We start from the raw sequence: 17,042 nt of genomic DNA, 5'->3' as shown, positions 1-17,042 counted from the left end.
AAAAAATACCGGAAGTGTAACTGTAATATACTCTCGTTTAAATGGATGTCCAAAACATGTGCATGACAGGTTCTCGTGGTTGCTAATTAGTGTGTGTTACAGCAGACAAGTCGCTGTTTGTGAAAAGTTGAAAAATACATAAATTCCAGGAAGTAGAGCATAGTTCTTAAACAGACTACCCCATCAATAAGCACAATTCAAATCAAAAGTATTCTATAGTTTACATAATCTGGCACCCTTGTTTTTTTATGCACTTTAATAACTTGATTACATAGAACAGTTTAAATTCAAAGGCTGTTGCCCTATATATTCTATATAATATTTGACACATTTCTGTGTTTCTGACAAAGAAAACACATCCTTATTGTTTTAAGTAACTTTATTGAAGGGAAACTAAAACGAAACAGAGCCACGAGTTGATCAACCATTAGCTTTGCATCCATCTTTAGAAGGGCTACAAGAAGACAGTGTTCATGTGGGCTTAGAACTAAGAGCTCCCTCTACTGGCTTCTAGAATTTAAAAAAAAAAAAATGTTTTAATGGGGAATGTTTGCTTTACAGTCCACTGCATCTGCAGACACTTTCAGATATATAGCCTAACTTTATTAACATGCATAAAAAACAACAATTGATGTTTGATATTTGCTTCCTTTACATTGATATATTGCTGTGCTTCTCTGTAAACTGGATAGTGACATTTTCTTTTTTTTATTTTATTTTATTTTTCTAAGTTTGTCAATGTGTATTGCTATGCTAATGATAATAAACTTGATGTAGTTTTATAGAGAAGAGGCCTATAACCAGTTAGCCCAAAACTTCAGGAGCATTGAATATTTATTAATTTTAGACCACAACTTTTAAAAATTTCAAGTTTAGAAAAATCACTCAAGTGCGCTGCACATCCAACCCACCAACCATAAAATAAGAAAATCAATGCATGCTCAAATTTAGATTAAAGGCGATTTTGGAAACGCCATTTAAAACTGGCACATGTCCTATATAGAGAAAACACCATCTTCTTATGAGCGCTGCAGGTGGAGAGAGGAAAGGGGTAAAATGTTTCGATTAACAAAAACGAAAAAAAAAAAAAAAAAAAAAAAAAAGTCTAAGTGAAAAAGAAAACTGGATTTTTTTTTTTTCAAATCTGAACCAGCAATTTTAACATGTGTCCAGCTTCGGAAATGGTCCCATCACATCGCATACTTTTGTGTCCATTCTTTTGCAGTTTTGGTGTATCTGAAAAAGAAAAAGAAAAAAAAAACATCAAAGATGTTTAACCAGTCGGCTTAACAAGTAGCTGGACAATTCATGCAGTTATTCTAGACATTCATGCATTCAGCTGCACCATCTTTGGACCCATTTAGAACCACTCCGAAAAGGCAGGACAATAGGTTGTGTTCACGGACGAGAATGAGGCGGATGTTATAATTTCAGATGGAGAAGGGATCTATATAAATCCATTGGTTTCATTCACCATTTTCAATATTATGATCCACAAATGCTGATGAATTAATCTTATGGCATGAAGAGCCTTCCACAGACATTGGTGTTGAATTATACCACCACTTTCTGAAGCTTTTGTGGAAGAATTACTTTCCAACTGTGTGTCATGTGGATAGGCACGGTAATTAGAGATAGAAACCATAAAGGTTAGGGTTTAAATACTGTGTTGCAGCTGACAGATCCTCACCCATGCAGCAGTTATCCAGCAGGAGGCTCGTACACATTTGCTTAGTTGAATCTTAGGATTTATTACCATTTAATAAATTCATTTGCAATGGAATTATTCAGTGTGTCATTTTTTCCAGTCAGGAAGTAAAATTATAAACCAGAAAAATATATCAACTTGGGTAAATATGTTTAGCTAAATCTTCAAAACAAATGTGATTGAGTGAAATGAGTCATTTAACCCCTCTGGTGCACTTTAAACTAACATCGCGTGAACTCAACCCATTCTATGCTGACAATCTGTTCCAGACCGCTTAGTAAATCACACATTAAAACCACTTGAACGAACAAAACAAGATGCAGTTCAAGACACCTTTTCCAAGCAGTCCCTATAAATTTATTGAGCAAGTCAACGGTCAGAGATTGGTTCACACATTGAAGTTCCACACAGTAATTTAGTTTTCAAATAAACTGCTACACATTCAGCACTTTATATCCAAACGTTTTACTTTTTTTGGGCAGGTGTCAAAAGAATCATTTTTGTACAATTTTAAAAACTGTAAGTCCTGTAGTCTTAGGAGAATCAAAGTACTTAAATTATTTGAATTTACCCTACCAGAACATGCACAGGCCCATTCCATCTTTAAGTCATAATTGTGATAATGAGTACTATTTTGTTCAATGATCATGAAGTTTCAACCACCACAACAGTGCAAAACCGCAAACTGATAAACATCCACAACCAAAAATGGACAGAAATATTTTCTACAACTACTTCATGAATGGAAGACCAAACGTTGCATTCAAGATGTCCAATGAGTGCTTTAACAAAAAATAAAATCTACAGACGAATCCAGGGTCTGTTTCACAAAGGAGGTTCAAATAAACTCTGAGTTAATAACGCCGGCTCATCCGCTCAAACTTGTTTTTTTTTTTCTTTAAACATCCTTGATAAAGCCAAGAAATTAGGACTCTCCATAACATCCTTGGTCAAGTCAATGTCACAAACATGACTATGATCCTTTATGTTGCTTAAAGTTTAAAAAGCTACATTTTATGGTGCCTGAAAGGAAATTTGTACCCTGCATTTGACCCATGATCCTTCAGGGCCGCAGGGGCAATTGTCCATCTCCAGATCTCGAGCCAGGCTTGGTCAGGAGTCGGACACAACTAGAACCTTTTGCCATTCCACTGCTTTACTGTCAATTTCATTCATCTATTTCTCAAACAGAAGTTGTCAAAAGTATTTAAAATAAAAAAAGAAAGATATTAAATCAATACAAAAACCAGTATAAAAAAAATATAGATGGGTAATTCAAGAAGGAAGGATACAAGGGGGGAAATTCACAAATACAAAATTTGAACTTTCCTTAAAAGTTTTAGGAAGATCTTGAGCTTTATCAAAAATGCCAATTATTTTGTGTTGAAAATATTTTTTATTATTTATTTATTTTTTTAAATCATTGCGGCATTAAAACCACTGCTTACTGTTGAAATATATAGTTTGACCTTTTCAAATTGTATGTTTACAGTTTGAACTGGTGTCGTCACAAGTAGAAGTGTAGCCCTTTATTAACGCTTTATCAATCCAGCTGTGACTGAAGTGAAAAGTAGAACGAGAGCGCTCCTTCAGGCCACTTCGGCGTAGGCCTCATTTTAGGGTTGACGAGCTCAGAGTTGGGATTAAACCTGCTTTGCAAAACACGACCCAGCCGCTTCTGCTGGCTCCGACTTACCTTATGTAGCATACTTGTTTGTCCAGTCCCGAGCTAATTTATTGTACCTGACAGAGTGAAATCAGGATCATCTTTATGGGCTCAGATTAAGTCGATGTACTAAACTCGACCAAAGCAACCACAATAAACCGCCAGATGAAGGTGTAAATTCAAAGGTGAAATGATGGAGCAGGCTGAAAACCGTACCTTGGGACATCAGATTTGTAGATTCGTGCAATCTCCGGCACTAGGGGGTCGTCTGGGTTGGGGTCAGTCAGGAGTGAGCAAATGGACAGAAGAACTGAAAGAGAAAGTGAAACCATTTTACAAGTTTACATTGAGCAATAGCTTTCGGACAATGTCTAATACGCTTGTATAGAAACAGGTAGAGCAGGTGCCAACAATTTAACAGAGAATTTTCACTATTGCCAAATAACTGCTGCTAACATGAAGTCAATAAACTTATTCGGAGTAGAAATAAAACATAGACTCATAGTATATTCTGTCAAAACAAAGTGTATCATCGTAAAAGGGGAGATTTATAGTTCATCTAGCCCTAGATTGTGCAATACACACCATGAAATTAACAATTTAATTGATTGGTTAGCCCTTTGTGGACACATTTTCAATGTAATAACTTATTTAATTGTGCATTTGTACATTTAATATTGGCCATGATCTCAAATTTCAGTCAATCACATTTGCAATATGTGTCAGTAAAATGTCAAATATAATTCAAACATTATTCGGCCCTAAACACTATTAAGTATTTTTTTTTTTTTAAAAAGGTAAAAAACATGAAATGACAGATAATTTGATGCCATCAGTCCATTCTTACCTTTAGAAATAGTAAGTGCAGGAGACCACTGTGATCTGAGAATATCCAGACAGATACTGCCATTACTGTTAATATTTGGGTGGTAAATTCGTGTTGTAAATGCCACCTGAAAAAAAAAAAGTGGATGGAAAGAATCAGAAAAACAGACTGTAAAATCTTGATTAAAGTCAAGTAGAATGACCAGTACCATAGTCGCATGAGCACAACAGGAGTCAGGTTTCACACACTTTTTACAGGTGCAGGATATTAAAGAAGTATATAGGAGGAGGAGTAGGGTTGTTTTAAAGGCACACTCATATACTCGCTTCAGAGGCAATATGACCACAGTATGTCAGGAGTTACACAACATTGCATTAAATGATTATTACAATATGAAGATGGTATAGGAGACCTGGATGCTGCTTTATACATGCAATTCAGGATCCTGAAAAATTGGAGCTGTTGCCATAGAGATTTACATTATAAAACTAATGATTATATATCTTTTGAATGGGAGAGAGAGTCCTTAAAATGTAAAATGAACATAACAGGAAGCTTAAACCCATGAACAGAACATCCTTGTTTCCATTAAAAACAGGGATCTGGAGCTTTTTTTCTGAGTACATAAATATTGTGAAAACACTTTATTCCAACCAAACGTTGAAGTAAACAAGTGTGGTGAATTCCCTCCCACACACACACACACACACACACACACACACACACACACACACACACACACACACACACACACACACACACACACACACACACACACACACACACACACACACACACACACACACACACACACACACACACACACACACACACACACACACACACACACACACACACACACACACACACACACACACACACACACACACACACACACACACACACACACACACACACACACACACACACACACACACACACACACACACACACACACACACACACACACACACACACACACACACACACACACACACACACACACACACACACACACACACACACACACACACACACACACACACACACACACACACACACACACGCCGGTCCAGGGTCAAAATGAATGGCCAGGGCAAGATGTTTTGACTGAATGCAGGGTTTTTAAACATCATGTGATAATAATATATACAAGCAAGAAAGTGTAGATGAGCACACAGTTGTTCGTACCTTGGGTGGTTTGAAGGGGTAGTCTGTTGGAAAATGAATTGTCAAGAAGAAAACCCCTCCCGAATATGGACTGTCTGCCTGCAGAGCGGAAAAACATGTGTATAATTTAGCACAAAGGAACATCGCTTGACACAATTCAAGTAAAAACCTTCAGAATCTCCATACTACAGTCCATTTAGGAGTGCTTAAATATACTTACAGGTCCCATGATTGTGGCCTGCCAATGAAACACTGGGAAAAAGAAAGTAAAAATCAGTACTAAACCATTGAAAAACCTGGAGCTGGAACTGTGCTACTACTATTCACTTTGCCAGGAGAGCAACAAACAGTTATTTTCAATTCAAGAAAAAGTGTGCTCCATTGAGGCTTTTATTGCACACAAACTTTGAATGACTTTACAATGAACAAGGCTTAATTTAAGTCTACCTTCGAAACATTAAATACTTACTGTCATCTCCAACGGGACCAGCTGAGCACTGTGCTGGAGGATCACGACCCAAGTCAGTGAGCTCCTGCAAAGAAATTAAAATAGATAAGATATTCATGCTTTATAAATCAGTAACAAGTTCACAAATGTTTATTCTATTATGGAATGCTACTATTGTTTGACCGTTGTCACATTTCTGGTTTACAGCCCGTCTTAAATCAATTAGACAAAGCCACAATCTGCTTGAGACTCAACCATTACCACTTCTGATATTCTGTCATTTCTCAAATCATTTAGACTAAAACTACATATAAAGCGACATCAAATAGCAAAAGTATTTGGAAGGAGAAATATCAGTGTCATGTCTTTGAGTGTTAAAATTCAGGCTGTACATATAACTGAAGATTGTATCTGCCCTTTTCCCTTATAAAAGTAAAACACTTATAATTTAAATACGTTGTGTTCTACAAATAAACCTGACATACAAGTATTTAAAGTGCCATTAGATTTGTGATCGGTGTTTGAAAAGTGTGATTCTGTTCAAAGTGCACGTTGTAAACAACTCAAGGAGCATTTACGTTTGAGAGGTTGAAATATGAAGGGATAAAATACAAGAATCCCATGCCACCTCAGAAAACATCTGATTGCTGACATCAAAAAGTACAGATACAAGATCTTCCTGTAAAAATACCAGATACGTTTTCCCCCTTTACAATCCTTAACTAAATAATAATTCCAGTCTTCGCGATTTGATAATTGCGCCAACTCCAATTATAATGCATTGTACATCAGTAGTTTTAGATTTCACTGGTCAAAACAAAGAGCTTTGCCTTGCCCGGCGTGATGACAAACAAAGGTTACATTTGGTTAGTTATCCTAAGTGCTCCTCATCAACAGCCAAACACAACAAAGCCTGTGTCATTGCTCGTGCCCAGCGGCTGATTCTTCAAACCCATCAACACTAAAAACGTTAAACTATTATCGCAGTAAAACACAACTATAACCTTATTTTTGCTTTCGGTTTCCTCATTTTGGAGCGGCCCTTTACACCAGAGGCACACACCCTGCGACATTGAACAAATAACACGTTCATACCAAGGAAATGCCTCACGAGCCCAGGCTAAAGCTTACATCAAGAGTGAGCTGACTCATTTGTTCTGGTAAAACGGAGAACGGGGGGCTGCGATCGGGCCTTTCAAAAGACGCCAACGCCGTTTGTGCTCAAGTTCTGTTCGCGTAACTTCGACACAATTGTCGTTTAGTCGAAATGTTGAGCAATTTCTGCGGCCTCGACAAACGCCACTGTTCTCCGCTCCAACCGGCGTAAAACGGAGGAGCTACATTCAAGTGCTAAAATGCTAACCACAATTTGACCACTTTCAGCGTTTTTGACAACAGACTCAAAATAAAACGATTCAATACAAAACACAATGATTCAATTCGTGTTTACATTTGTCACAGAGACATTTAAGATTATGATTTTTAATAGTTTTGACTACGCACCGCCATTACGCATTAGCAGGAAGAGAGGAGGCTAATGTAGTGAGCTAGCGCTAACACAGTCGAGATGTTATCTTACCTTTTGAATCCTTTTTAAGGCCATATTGTTTGGATGTTTTTCTGTTATTTACAATCCAGGTGGCAAATATAATATGCCAGTGTAAATCTGATCAAATTTGAACACTTGACACTGTTCAGTCCAAAGGCCTTTCTTCTTCACAATGCGGGGAGTTTGTTCTTCCTCTGATCCAGATGGTAAAAAGCGAGTTCAAATCATTCGATCGGGAATCGTCACTGTAAATATAGAAACGCCAGAGCCTCAATCACGCGTAAGTATTTCCCGTAAATGCCAGGTGGAGTAAACCGGGCCACGAAGAATATCCTTGTGCTGTTTGTGGCTGATGGCCGACTAGCGGCGGACCTCATGTATTTGAAGGTTTGTGACGCGGGGCGGGCCCAGAGTCAGTGATGATCTGTGATGGCAGATTGGACACAAGCCCAGGACAAAACACACCAGCTCCAACATGTCAGCTTTTAATGAGACATCACTACATTACAGGCTCAAATAGATGGAGCCCACACATTTAAATAGGTTATTATGTAACACATCCTGTGATTTATTTGATGCTTATTAGACGTGATGCAGTTTCCATACCGACTTCATCAAGTTTAAAATAATTGTTTAAAAAAAGCTTAACGGATGCTTGATAGTTATGAATTTGTTTTTTTAAATTGGGACCCCCTAAAAATGAGCAGCCAAAGGTGGACCAGGGCAGTTACCTGGGAGTCATTATGAGTCTATGAAAATGCATGAACGTGCATTTACTCAAAGTCAGGGCTGTGCTATTGTTCTGGTGCAGGGTACAAAACCTGCGCATCTCCATGGAGATGCGCTTTGCCTGGAATGTTCCCTAGTATGGCATTAAACTTATCCAAGACAAACAAGGCCAAGTTAATGGTGAGAGCCATGGGGACGCCAGAACTAATGAGGGACATTTCAAGCAAGACAATATTTTTCATGGACAAGCAGGTAGTGAAAAGCTACATGCACCTTCAAGTTCTTCACAGAGTTCCCTGTAGCAAATTGTCTTTGTCCATTTTTAATAGTTTTCTTAAGTTTTCTTGCATTCGAATCCAGACACTGAAAAACAATGAGCAGAGGGCTTCAGTTTAACAAGGTGGTCCCATCTTCAAATTTTATTGATTGTTGACTGTTTAAAAAAAAGTACAAATTTTGACACTTAATACTAAGCAAGACGTAAAAGATTCAAATAATTAAAAAGAGACAATGTTTCTATTTTTTTTTAGACTCATGAAATGTTTAAAACAATTGTGAAGGAATTACATTAAGGTATATATATTTATGTATAAATATTCTTCCCTTAAACCCATAGATTTTGAAAATGTTGGTGCAACATCACTGTCTTAAACACAATATTTTAATATTTTGACATTTATATACTTTACAAATTATGTACAATTGTTCAATCAAGAATAAATGTTACCAACTGAGCCGCAGCCCAGCCCAATTGAATCCTGATTATTAGACAAGAAATAGCAAAAGTTGCAAAAAATTGTCTGCAGCGACAAGCATCACATCAGTGAATCTAAGACCAAAATATTACAGTAATGATAAGAATGAAAAGAAGTGTTTTGGCCATAATTGTGTTGATTTTAGTTCAATCTGGTTGTGAGTGAGCAAAATATGTATCGGTAATTCCAGAGATAAAATATGTACCAACAATTAACATAAATACAATAAATAAGGACTGAACCAGAGCAAAACTGGGACTAAATCAAACAGGACTAATCCATGACAAACCAGTGCTAAACTAGAAATGACCATGACTAAATGAGAGGAATTGGGACTAAACCAGAACCAGGTGAATCACCAGTTATATCTGATCTGTACTATAATGAAGCATGGGTGCCTGTTTTAAGAAACAATAGTACAGTTATTTTTGATTGTTTGACAGAAGAAGGCAGATGTGTTTACTTCCCGATACAAAGGTTCCTCGCCCTACAACTCCCTTCAAGGCACTAAAAGAGGACGTCCTGACACACCTGCAGGACAGGTTTTACCTTTTTCTGAGCATCTGAATATTTGCTGTCAATATTAGCAAGTTCAGTTTCTATACAGGGCTCTCATGAACATTTAAAAAGGCAATTGGTAGTAAGAACTCAAACTAAAGACCTGATTCTCTTGTGGTCGCACTGTTGTCAAGGTTTACCTCGTGTGGCACTGTAAGACAAGAAATATTGCTGTTTTTGAGTCCTTCTGCCTTACATGTAGAACTACTTTCTCCATTCATTACTTCAGAAGTCAATTGTAAACTTTGTACATCTCTAGATCCTTCATTATTTTGTGTAGGAGCAGGGGCCGTTTCACCCAGCTGATTAGTAGAGTTACTTGGGCTGATAAATCCAACAAACTCTCCAGTTGAGCTGAACCGTAAACCCGATTGGTCACTTTCACTCTCATCTACAACATGCTGGTCTTCGAAATGCGTTTCTGTATCATTTTGCCCATTTGGAACGTTTAAATCGTCTTGCTCAACAAAATCAGGGTCATTTTGGGGTGTTGCAACTGGGGGAGCTTCATCGGTGTAATGGCTGTTGTCCGCCATTTCGGGTCGAACCGTCTGGTGGCACATCGGACACGTCTCCTGCACATAAAGCCACTTTCTGAGACAGTTTCCATGGAAGAAATGCCCACAGTACGTGATGACAGCAGAGTTCATTTCCTGTGAACACACAAGTTAAAACACAAATTAGTCATTCAAGGGAAAATGTGTGAATTAATTAGTAATAATGGTTGAATGGTCATATTTGTACTGTATAGCATGTCTATATAACGTGAATGCGGATACGACCTTTGCTCACTTAAGGTATTTCCGTACATCCCTGAAAACAAACTCGTCACAGTGCCAAGGCCAAGCGCACAATAAAAACATGACTGACGCTCAAAGAAATTTGCCTGAGGGCTACAACAGATAGCTGGACTAAACTAAACAGGAAAGACGAGGTATACATATGGAAATTGATAGTTTCTGGGCTGCCGTTCGAATCCCGACTCCCTTCTCTCTCATCCCGCATTTCACTGTCTTTCTTGTCTAATAAAGCCTAGGGGCCAAAAATCTTACAAAAGAAAAAGTGATTCAGTTTCTACTGTATCCTCAGACTGGATTTACACTTTGATTTATGCCTATCAAAGTGTAACTGCTGGTGCTATGCAAGGATAGAAATGGGCGTAGTGTTGAACAGGTTTTGTATTGTTGTGACTAGTAAAATTCCCTAAAGATTGATGACTGTTGTTTCTATCTTTACATAACTTAACCGTTGAGTTTAAATTCCATTTAACCAAACCCAGTGATGTATTTATACATTTTAGAGCTGTAGGTGACTAAAGAAATTCTTGGTCCCTGCCAATCGATTAGTCGACTAGCAAAATCTCTCAAATATTAGTAAGTAAAAGTGTTTCTATGCATCTGAACAAAACTGCACCTACAACACTACAACTGCACAGGAGTTTCTGCAAAAACAACTATTTAAACAGCAAAGTAGAAGGAAAAACAGCAGATTCAACTCATGCTTCACTCCTAAATCTTTAGCTACCGGTAACTCTAACAAGTGTTAGAATCTAAATAAAATAAAAACAAATTTAGGTCGACTAAAACTCCAATGGCCGATCAATCGACTAAATAACTAAAAGGACTACAGCTTTATTACATTGTATGATGATTGTTACAGTGATCAACTGTTGTTAATAGATATCGTTGTTGTGGATATTTTTGAACCCTTTAGTGCTCCATTTAAAAATTCTACACTTATTTGCTTATGCCATTTAATTTTGGCCGTTATTAAAAGGATAGTTTGTTTTGCCAAGATTCCTTAAACCACAGAATACATAATTCAGCATCATTAACTTGCCCTTTAGGAAAACGGTTTGCCAAAAAATGTAGGTTATGTCACCCAGCTGTAATGGATGTCCCCTTTTATTTTAGAATACATCTTGTGGCTAGATTGGTTGTTGCTCATATATTTAATTTTGTGGCTCTTTTACAAAGGTCCTTCCACGCGCTTCCCTACATTCTCACACTTATTATGTCCGGTCTAATATTTAGTATCTATTGGGATACTAATACTAATTCGGGTGACATCACAACATTCTATAAGCCTGTAAAATGTTTAAATGCCTCTGAAAACAACCAATAAAACGGCGTGACAATAAACCCACCTGGAAACAAATAGAGCAGACGTCGTTGTGCTGCTGCAGCTGCTCTGTGGTGGCTTTTGGGAGAGAGTTGATCTTCTTTGCTGCTTCCTGTCTCAGTAGAAAGCTCCTCCACCCTGACTGTGCTCTGAGCCACACGTTAAAATACGAGTGAATGATTATAACAGAGGCACCCATCCAGCTCCACTCCCCGAAAAGGGACTCCCACGTCCCATAAGCAACAACACAAAGGGCCACCACAAACTCCAGCACGCGGCTCACGGCATTCACCCAGTAGATCACCTCGTCCAGGCTCTCGATTGGGTCGCTGCGGAACAACTCCACCATGAAGAGGGAGTAGATCAGCATTGTGCCCGTCACCTGCATAAAAGGTGTATTGATTGTATCACATTAATAAAATCTACTTAATTTTCCAGAGCACCACTTCATGCATAACATTTCATCATTGTATTACATATTCTGAACTTTCACATTAATGAGTCTCTTTATTTTCTGAGGATTTTTGTGATATATTCTGCATTTTTCAATTTCTCATGTTTAATTTAAAGTTGTATAAAGCAGGTTTCATACCTGAAGTGAAGTGAGCATGCAGCTGGACACCAGGATCAGGAGCCAGAAGTCCATGTGGAAGAACTGGGAGATTTTGTAGGCCATAAAAATGGGGAAAACGAGGAGGACGAGGCACATACTGAGGCCCCGAAAATGCTTCCAAAGACTCCTATGACACAAATGACCAATACCATCCATAATATCACCAATGCAACATGTTTACAGTAAAGGTCTCTCTCAATAAATTAAAAAAATATAAGCCTTATTTATATTCAATACAAGCATTACCAAATAGATAAACCAGCACTTCCCAGTAGAAGACAAAACGAGCCGGGATTACACGCAAAGTAATACAAGGCTAAACCAGAACTAAGCCAGGAATGTCTGAAGCAGCAAGACTTCAAGAAGAACCAGCCAGCGGAGACTCTCGACTACATTATTCCAAACAAAACTGCAATACCATGAAAAAGCTTTTGAATTTATCTAATTTGTTTAGAATAGAGCGATTTTATACAAATAGATGCACATTTACATACCTGTTGCGTGAGGCCCCAAGAGCTAAAATAATGGGATCCGTTATCTCTATCATGGACTGCAGAGTGGATGTGACGACTATGAAGAGGATGATGCTGAGGAGGAAGGTGCGCTGGAGAGATTGCATGTCCAGAAGACCCGTTTGAAGAGCGAGCAGCAGCAAAGTCACACCTTCTGTTACACCTCTGTCAGATGAAATAAAAAAGATAAATTGATATTACAATTATTGAAAAAACTAATACATTTCAATAAGGTTTTACTCTTTACCCACCTCAATAAATTACAAATTGTGCAATAATAAACACTTTTGCTATCATCATATTTTTTTATCCTTTTTTTAATCTGACGGTATGTATGATTTCCATGTTAACCTGCATCTACATATAATAGGTTCTACTATTTATGATTTAATAATAATGGAAGGATTTCTATCATGCAAAAATGCATTACAATGTAAATGTGATTCTACAACGCTACAGTTACACAAAAGATATTCTATTTTCATCACCTGTGCATGACATTCTCATTTTGGACAGCAGCGTATCCTCCCAGGTAGAATTTGCATAGGTTTAGGAGTCCCAAGGCCAAATAGGAGACAACAAAAGTCAGACCAAGCAGCGAGTATGGAGTGGCACAACACTCAGAGACACTGTAAAAAGAGAAGCCAAAGTCACCACAAGATAAAATAAACTGAAAACTATACTGAACAGAATTAAGCTAAGAGAAGATATCTAGGACTACACCAAATTCAAATCAGGGCTATAACCTAGGGCTAATCAGGGACAATCTAGAACTCATCTTTTTTAGAATCTAGAACTAAATCTAGAACTCATCTATTTTAGAACTAAACTACAGGTAGCGTAGAGATGACATGTTTAACCAGACATCCATATCTATAGCGCTTCCTTTAAAGTAAGCTAAATCAAGGAAAGCAAACAACCATTACTATGCACCACCACTAGTATTGAGCCCACAGATTGAGAAGCACTGGTCTGGGGTGTAATTAAATCTAACCTTGAGAGCAGGAAGAAGATGATTCCCTGATGACTCGTCGTCACGTTGCCAGAAATGATGTCCGAGCCCAGCTGGACCACAAACAGGACGAACCAGAAGACACTGAAGAGGACAGGGACGGCAAACTGCATCCACAATGAGATACCCACTGCCATAAGCCTGTACAAGTCAATTGCCTAAAAGAGACAGGCCAGAAAACCACAAAATCAATAACTACGTATTTATTTTGGCATTTTAGTCAACTTTAGATTACTACATCTATAACTATCATCTCACACTATCTGTGCATATCTGGCCGTATAACTTTATCTCCAAAAACATCTCCTATGGGCTGTCCCTCTGGTTGGTCTTCATCTACAACAGTTTGATTGCTGAAGTAGGGCCTATTTAAACTACAGGGTTAACAGGTGCAAACCCAAAGTCAATTGAATATTTCTTTCTCCACAGAGGCTTCTGTCAATTAAACAATTGTAGTCTTTGCAATTTGCCAATAGCTACAATTCAAATGGCGATTTTGAACAAATCTGTCTTACATCCCTGTTTTTTCCCCAAGTATTTACACTTTGCTGGACCCTACTTGCTTGTATCCCTCTTCAATTATTTACATGTCTTCTAAATCTGTGAAATGATTGGTTGCATTTGTAAATTGTCCTAAAAAAAGTATTTAGTAAATGTACCTCTAGTTGAAGAAGCTCTGAGTAGGCTGCTCTTGCAAGGCCGTACGGCACAAAAAGATGTGAGAGCAGAAACACAGCTATAACTGCTCCAGTCAGCCCCATAGAGAAAGTATTGACCGTGAGCAGAGTGGTGAAAGGGACAGCGCACAGACGGGCCAGCAGGGGGAGCATGTGAGCAGAGAAAATCCATACTCTTCTAGTCTTCATTAGGAAGGCACACAAAGTACTGAGGATAATCTGACCTGAAAACAGATAGAAGAGAAGGAGGTACAACATCATATCAGACATAAACAACACAAATTAGGATATTGTAGAAAACTATTTTTATTTTAGTAGTTTGATTAAAGTAGATTACAGTACAAACATTTCAGAATATATAAACCGTGGATCTAAAAAAATACGATGACAATCAGGACAAAAATGCTTTATCTATCTGTGCAGTACATGTGTTTATATAAAAATTAATTAAAAAACGCAAAGCTTTTGTAAAGCTTTGTGTTAAGAACTGTAAACACAGGATAAAGCTTTGGTATTTATAGGAAAAATGTCTTACTTACTTGTGAGCGCCGAGACAAATCTGTTGAAGGCCAGAGAGTTGAGGTACACGGCCCCTTCATAACCAAACTGCAGCTCCTCTCGAATGTAGTCCCTGAATTTGCCCAATAGTATTAAAAATTATTAAACAATTAAGTTATGGCTCTAACAGTAGGGATCTTATTGAGCTATGATTGTGCTGGTTGTTAGTTCTTTCCTATGCATTTTTATTTCCTTTTACATTACCCATTTAGGCCCGATTTTATTTTATTTTATTAAGTTGAACAATTTTATTTCAAACCCAAATGATAAAGAAATCTCACTTAGAAATCTGATGGCCCATGTAAAGGAGCAGAGCAGCGAGGATGTGGAGATAGAGCGTCACAATGTGTCTCAGCGGCAAAATCAACACCACTAGGTTCACCACATGACCTGAAAGACAAAAGACATAATACTGACATTTTATTGTTTGTCCTTTGCATGTTAATTTGACTTGGCATGATACTAAAGGAACATGTATTATAATTGGTGATAGCGAGTGTGAACGGTGGACTGTATCTGCCTGAGACCCACATTTGTTGGATTTAATCAGTTTTCAATGATCTAGGGATTCTTACCAATGTAGTACATGTTCCAGATGACATATTTGTATTTAAAAAGCATGTCTTCATTTTTGGCTTTAAGGTGCTCTGTTAAACCATCGATATCACATTTGTAGAGCAAGTCCAGCACCAGGATACTAGGCACCCTGAGGGCCACGTTGGCCAACTCTTCCAGGCGGGGCATCCTGAAACCGGCTTCAAGAAAACTATGCAAATCTGGGTCACCATAGTGTTGTCATCTGTGAAAAAATAATAAAACAAAAAGGTTAAATTTAGTTTGCATTATAAATTCATTAATTCATCACACGTTTGCGTTACATAGAAGAAACATCCTGATTTTAAAGCTAATTATTATCAGTTAGTTAATTTACATCATTCACACTGTCTCTCTGGTCATCATTCTTCAGATTAAATGTAATGCAATGTTTGAGTATAAATGTAATTTTTGCTTCTTAAAAATACTTTTTTGATGTCTTACAATTAAACAATCACAATAACCAATTAGCCAAATAATATTGGCATTCCTAGACTAGATATCAAAACTGTAGTAATCCACACAGATACATCGCCAATTTAAATAGCCCTGGTTTGTGTTGTAAGATAACTAAATAATTAGAATACAAAATAATTGACTAAAGAATACATAAAGCATGATTAAAAGTGTGGTAACGTGGTTTCTTGTACATAGCTTGCTTTGGTAAGAAGAGGCCAGCTGTGGGTGATTGGACCATCATTATAAGCACACTTTTCACAAATAAATAATTGCAACCACTTATTATGCTTGAACACAATTCTATAATGAATTCAAATCCATGAATGACATTTGACAATATTTGCTTACTTTGCACAGGATCCGTGGTCCCCTCCGCACAGCCATTTGCTACTAGCACGTAACCACAGAACACTTTTCAGATCGATCCACCACATGTTTCATAACACCGGTTTCTCCTTAATATTCCTGAATGTTGGTGACATTGAAAACATAGCAAAAGAGCGTGAAACAAAGCGACTTCGGACGAGTAAAACACCCCAAATGCAATGTTATGATCCCGCTGGCTGGGTTGACACTTCCGGCATACAGGTCACGCAAACTCACCAATCAGACTCGAGTATACTGCATTTCAAAATAAAGTTTTTCATCAGTAACTAGAGAGTAGAGCCGCTTTGCATTCAGTTTGTTTATTTATGTTTTAATTTAATTATTTTTTTTTATTAATACAACAACTTTAGAATAGCACATGCAACAAATTTTGAAGATTGCTTTTGAAAAAACGTGGCATGAAATTCCACGTTTTTCTGCCAAAATATTTTGCACACAAAAAAATATAAATAAATAATACTGTGAGTAAGACTAAACTCGCTCTCTTTTAAATCAGCCATTTGTGGAGTAGACTTTGACCAACCAAGCCAATGCCAACTGTTCACTTATAAATAGGCTGCTTTGTTATTGTAGAAATATACAGAGACAGGGTTCAGTCATCTCTTTATACAGCAATCATAGCCTACAGCTACAATATATGCTACCCATGAACTATAAGAATGAATTTAATTGCCATTCTCACATGTAACAAGTTATGTAT

The 17,042-nt window shown here is 37.5% G+C and overlaps 2 protein-coding genes across 3 annotated transcripts; both read right to left on the bottom strand.

The window, feature by feature from the left end:
- Positions 1 to 361: 361 nt before the first annotated feature.
- Positions 362 to 7,753, bottom strand: LOC140370615 (ubiquitin-conjugating enzyme E2 2-like). Of its 2 annotated transcripts, XM_072457803.1 has the most exons (8): positions 7,398 to 7,753; positions 5,840 to 5,903; positions 5,591 to 5,622; positions 5,392 to 5,469; positions 4,222 to 4,327; positions 3,591 to 3,684; positions 3,405 to 3,451; positions 362 to 1,236 (listed from the first exon to the last, which is right to left on the bottom strand). In XM_072457803.1, exons 1-7 carry the CDS (start codon positions 7,419 to 7,421, stop codon positions 3,406 to 3,408), a joined length of 444 nt encoding a protein of 147 aa, XP_072313904.1. In that variant the 5' UTR covers positions 7,422 to 7,753; the 3' UTR covers positions 362 to 1,236; position 3,405. The 2 variants fall into 2 exon arrangements, with proteins under 2 accessions (XP_072313904.1, XP_072313905.1); XM_072457804.1 differs by lacking the exon at positions 3,405 to 3,451.
- Positions 7,754 to 8,967: 1,214 nt separating this feature from the next.
- Positions 8,968 to 16,525, bottom strand: LOC140370612 (RING finger protein 145). The gene is made up of 11 exons (XM_072457800.1): positions 16,304 to 16,525; positions 15,478 to 15,701; positions 15,184 to 15,292; positions 14,884 to 14,975; positions 14,327 to 14,568; positions 13,650 to 13,825; positions 13,144 to 13,284; positions 12,638 to 12,820; positions 12,123 to 12,270; positions 11,556 to 11,912; positions 8,968 to 10,062 (listed from the first exon to the last, which is right to left on the bottom strand). Exons 2-11 carry the CDS (start codon positions 15,644 to 15,646, stop codon positions 9,505 to 9,507), a joined length of 2,175 nt encoding a protein of 724 aa, XP_072313901.1. The 5' UTR covers positions 15,647 to 15,701; positions 16,304 to 16,525; the 3' UTR covers positions 8,968 to 9,504.
- Between the last annotated feature and the right edge of the window lie 517 nt (positions 16,526 to 17,042).

This window comes from Eucyclogobius newberryi, unplaced genomic scaffold (assembly GCF_026437365.1).
Source record: "Eucyclogobius newberryi isolate DKJ021-1_F unplaced genomic scaffold, fEucNew1.0.hap1 SCAF_21, whole genome shotgun sequence".
NCBI lineage: Eukaryota > Metazoa > Chordata > Actinopteri > Gobiiformes > Gobiidae > Eucyclogobius > Eucyclogobius newberryi.
The sequence above is the reverse complement of the archived record's forward strand: the minus strand, read 5'-3'. Positions and strand labels throughout refer to the sequence as shown.

Bases quoted from the DNA above. Each gene is read 5' to 3' on its own strand.
- LOC140370612 (XM_072457800.1), bottom strand. From the start codon at position 15,646: ATGCCCCGCCTGGAAGAGTTGGCCAACGTGGCCCTCAGGGTGCCTAGT. The intron at 14,569-14,883 runs GTAAGTAAGACA...ATCTGTTTTCAG, and splicing joins ATTTGTCTCGGCGCTCACAA to GTCAGATTATCCTCAGTACT. The intron at 11,913-12,122 runs GTATGAAACCTG...CCTTTTATGCAG, and splicing joins GCATGCTCACTTCACTTCAG to GTGACGGGCACAATGCTGAT.
- LOC140370615 (XM_072457803.1), bottom strand. From the start codon at position 7,421: ATGGCCTTAAAAAGGATTCAAAAG. The intron at 5,470-5,590 runs GTAAGTATATTT...TCCGCTCTGCAG, and splicing joins AGGCCACAATCATGGGACCT to GCAGACAGTCCATATTCGGG. The intron at 3,452-3,590 runs GTACGGTTTTCA...TCACTCTGTCAG, and splicing joins TACAAATCTGATGTCCCAAG to GTACAATAAATTAGCTCGGG.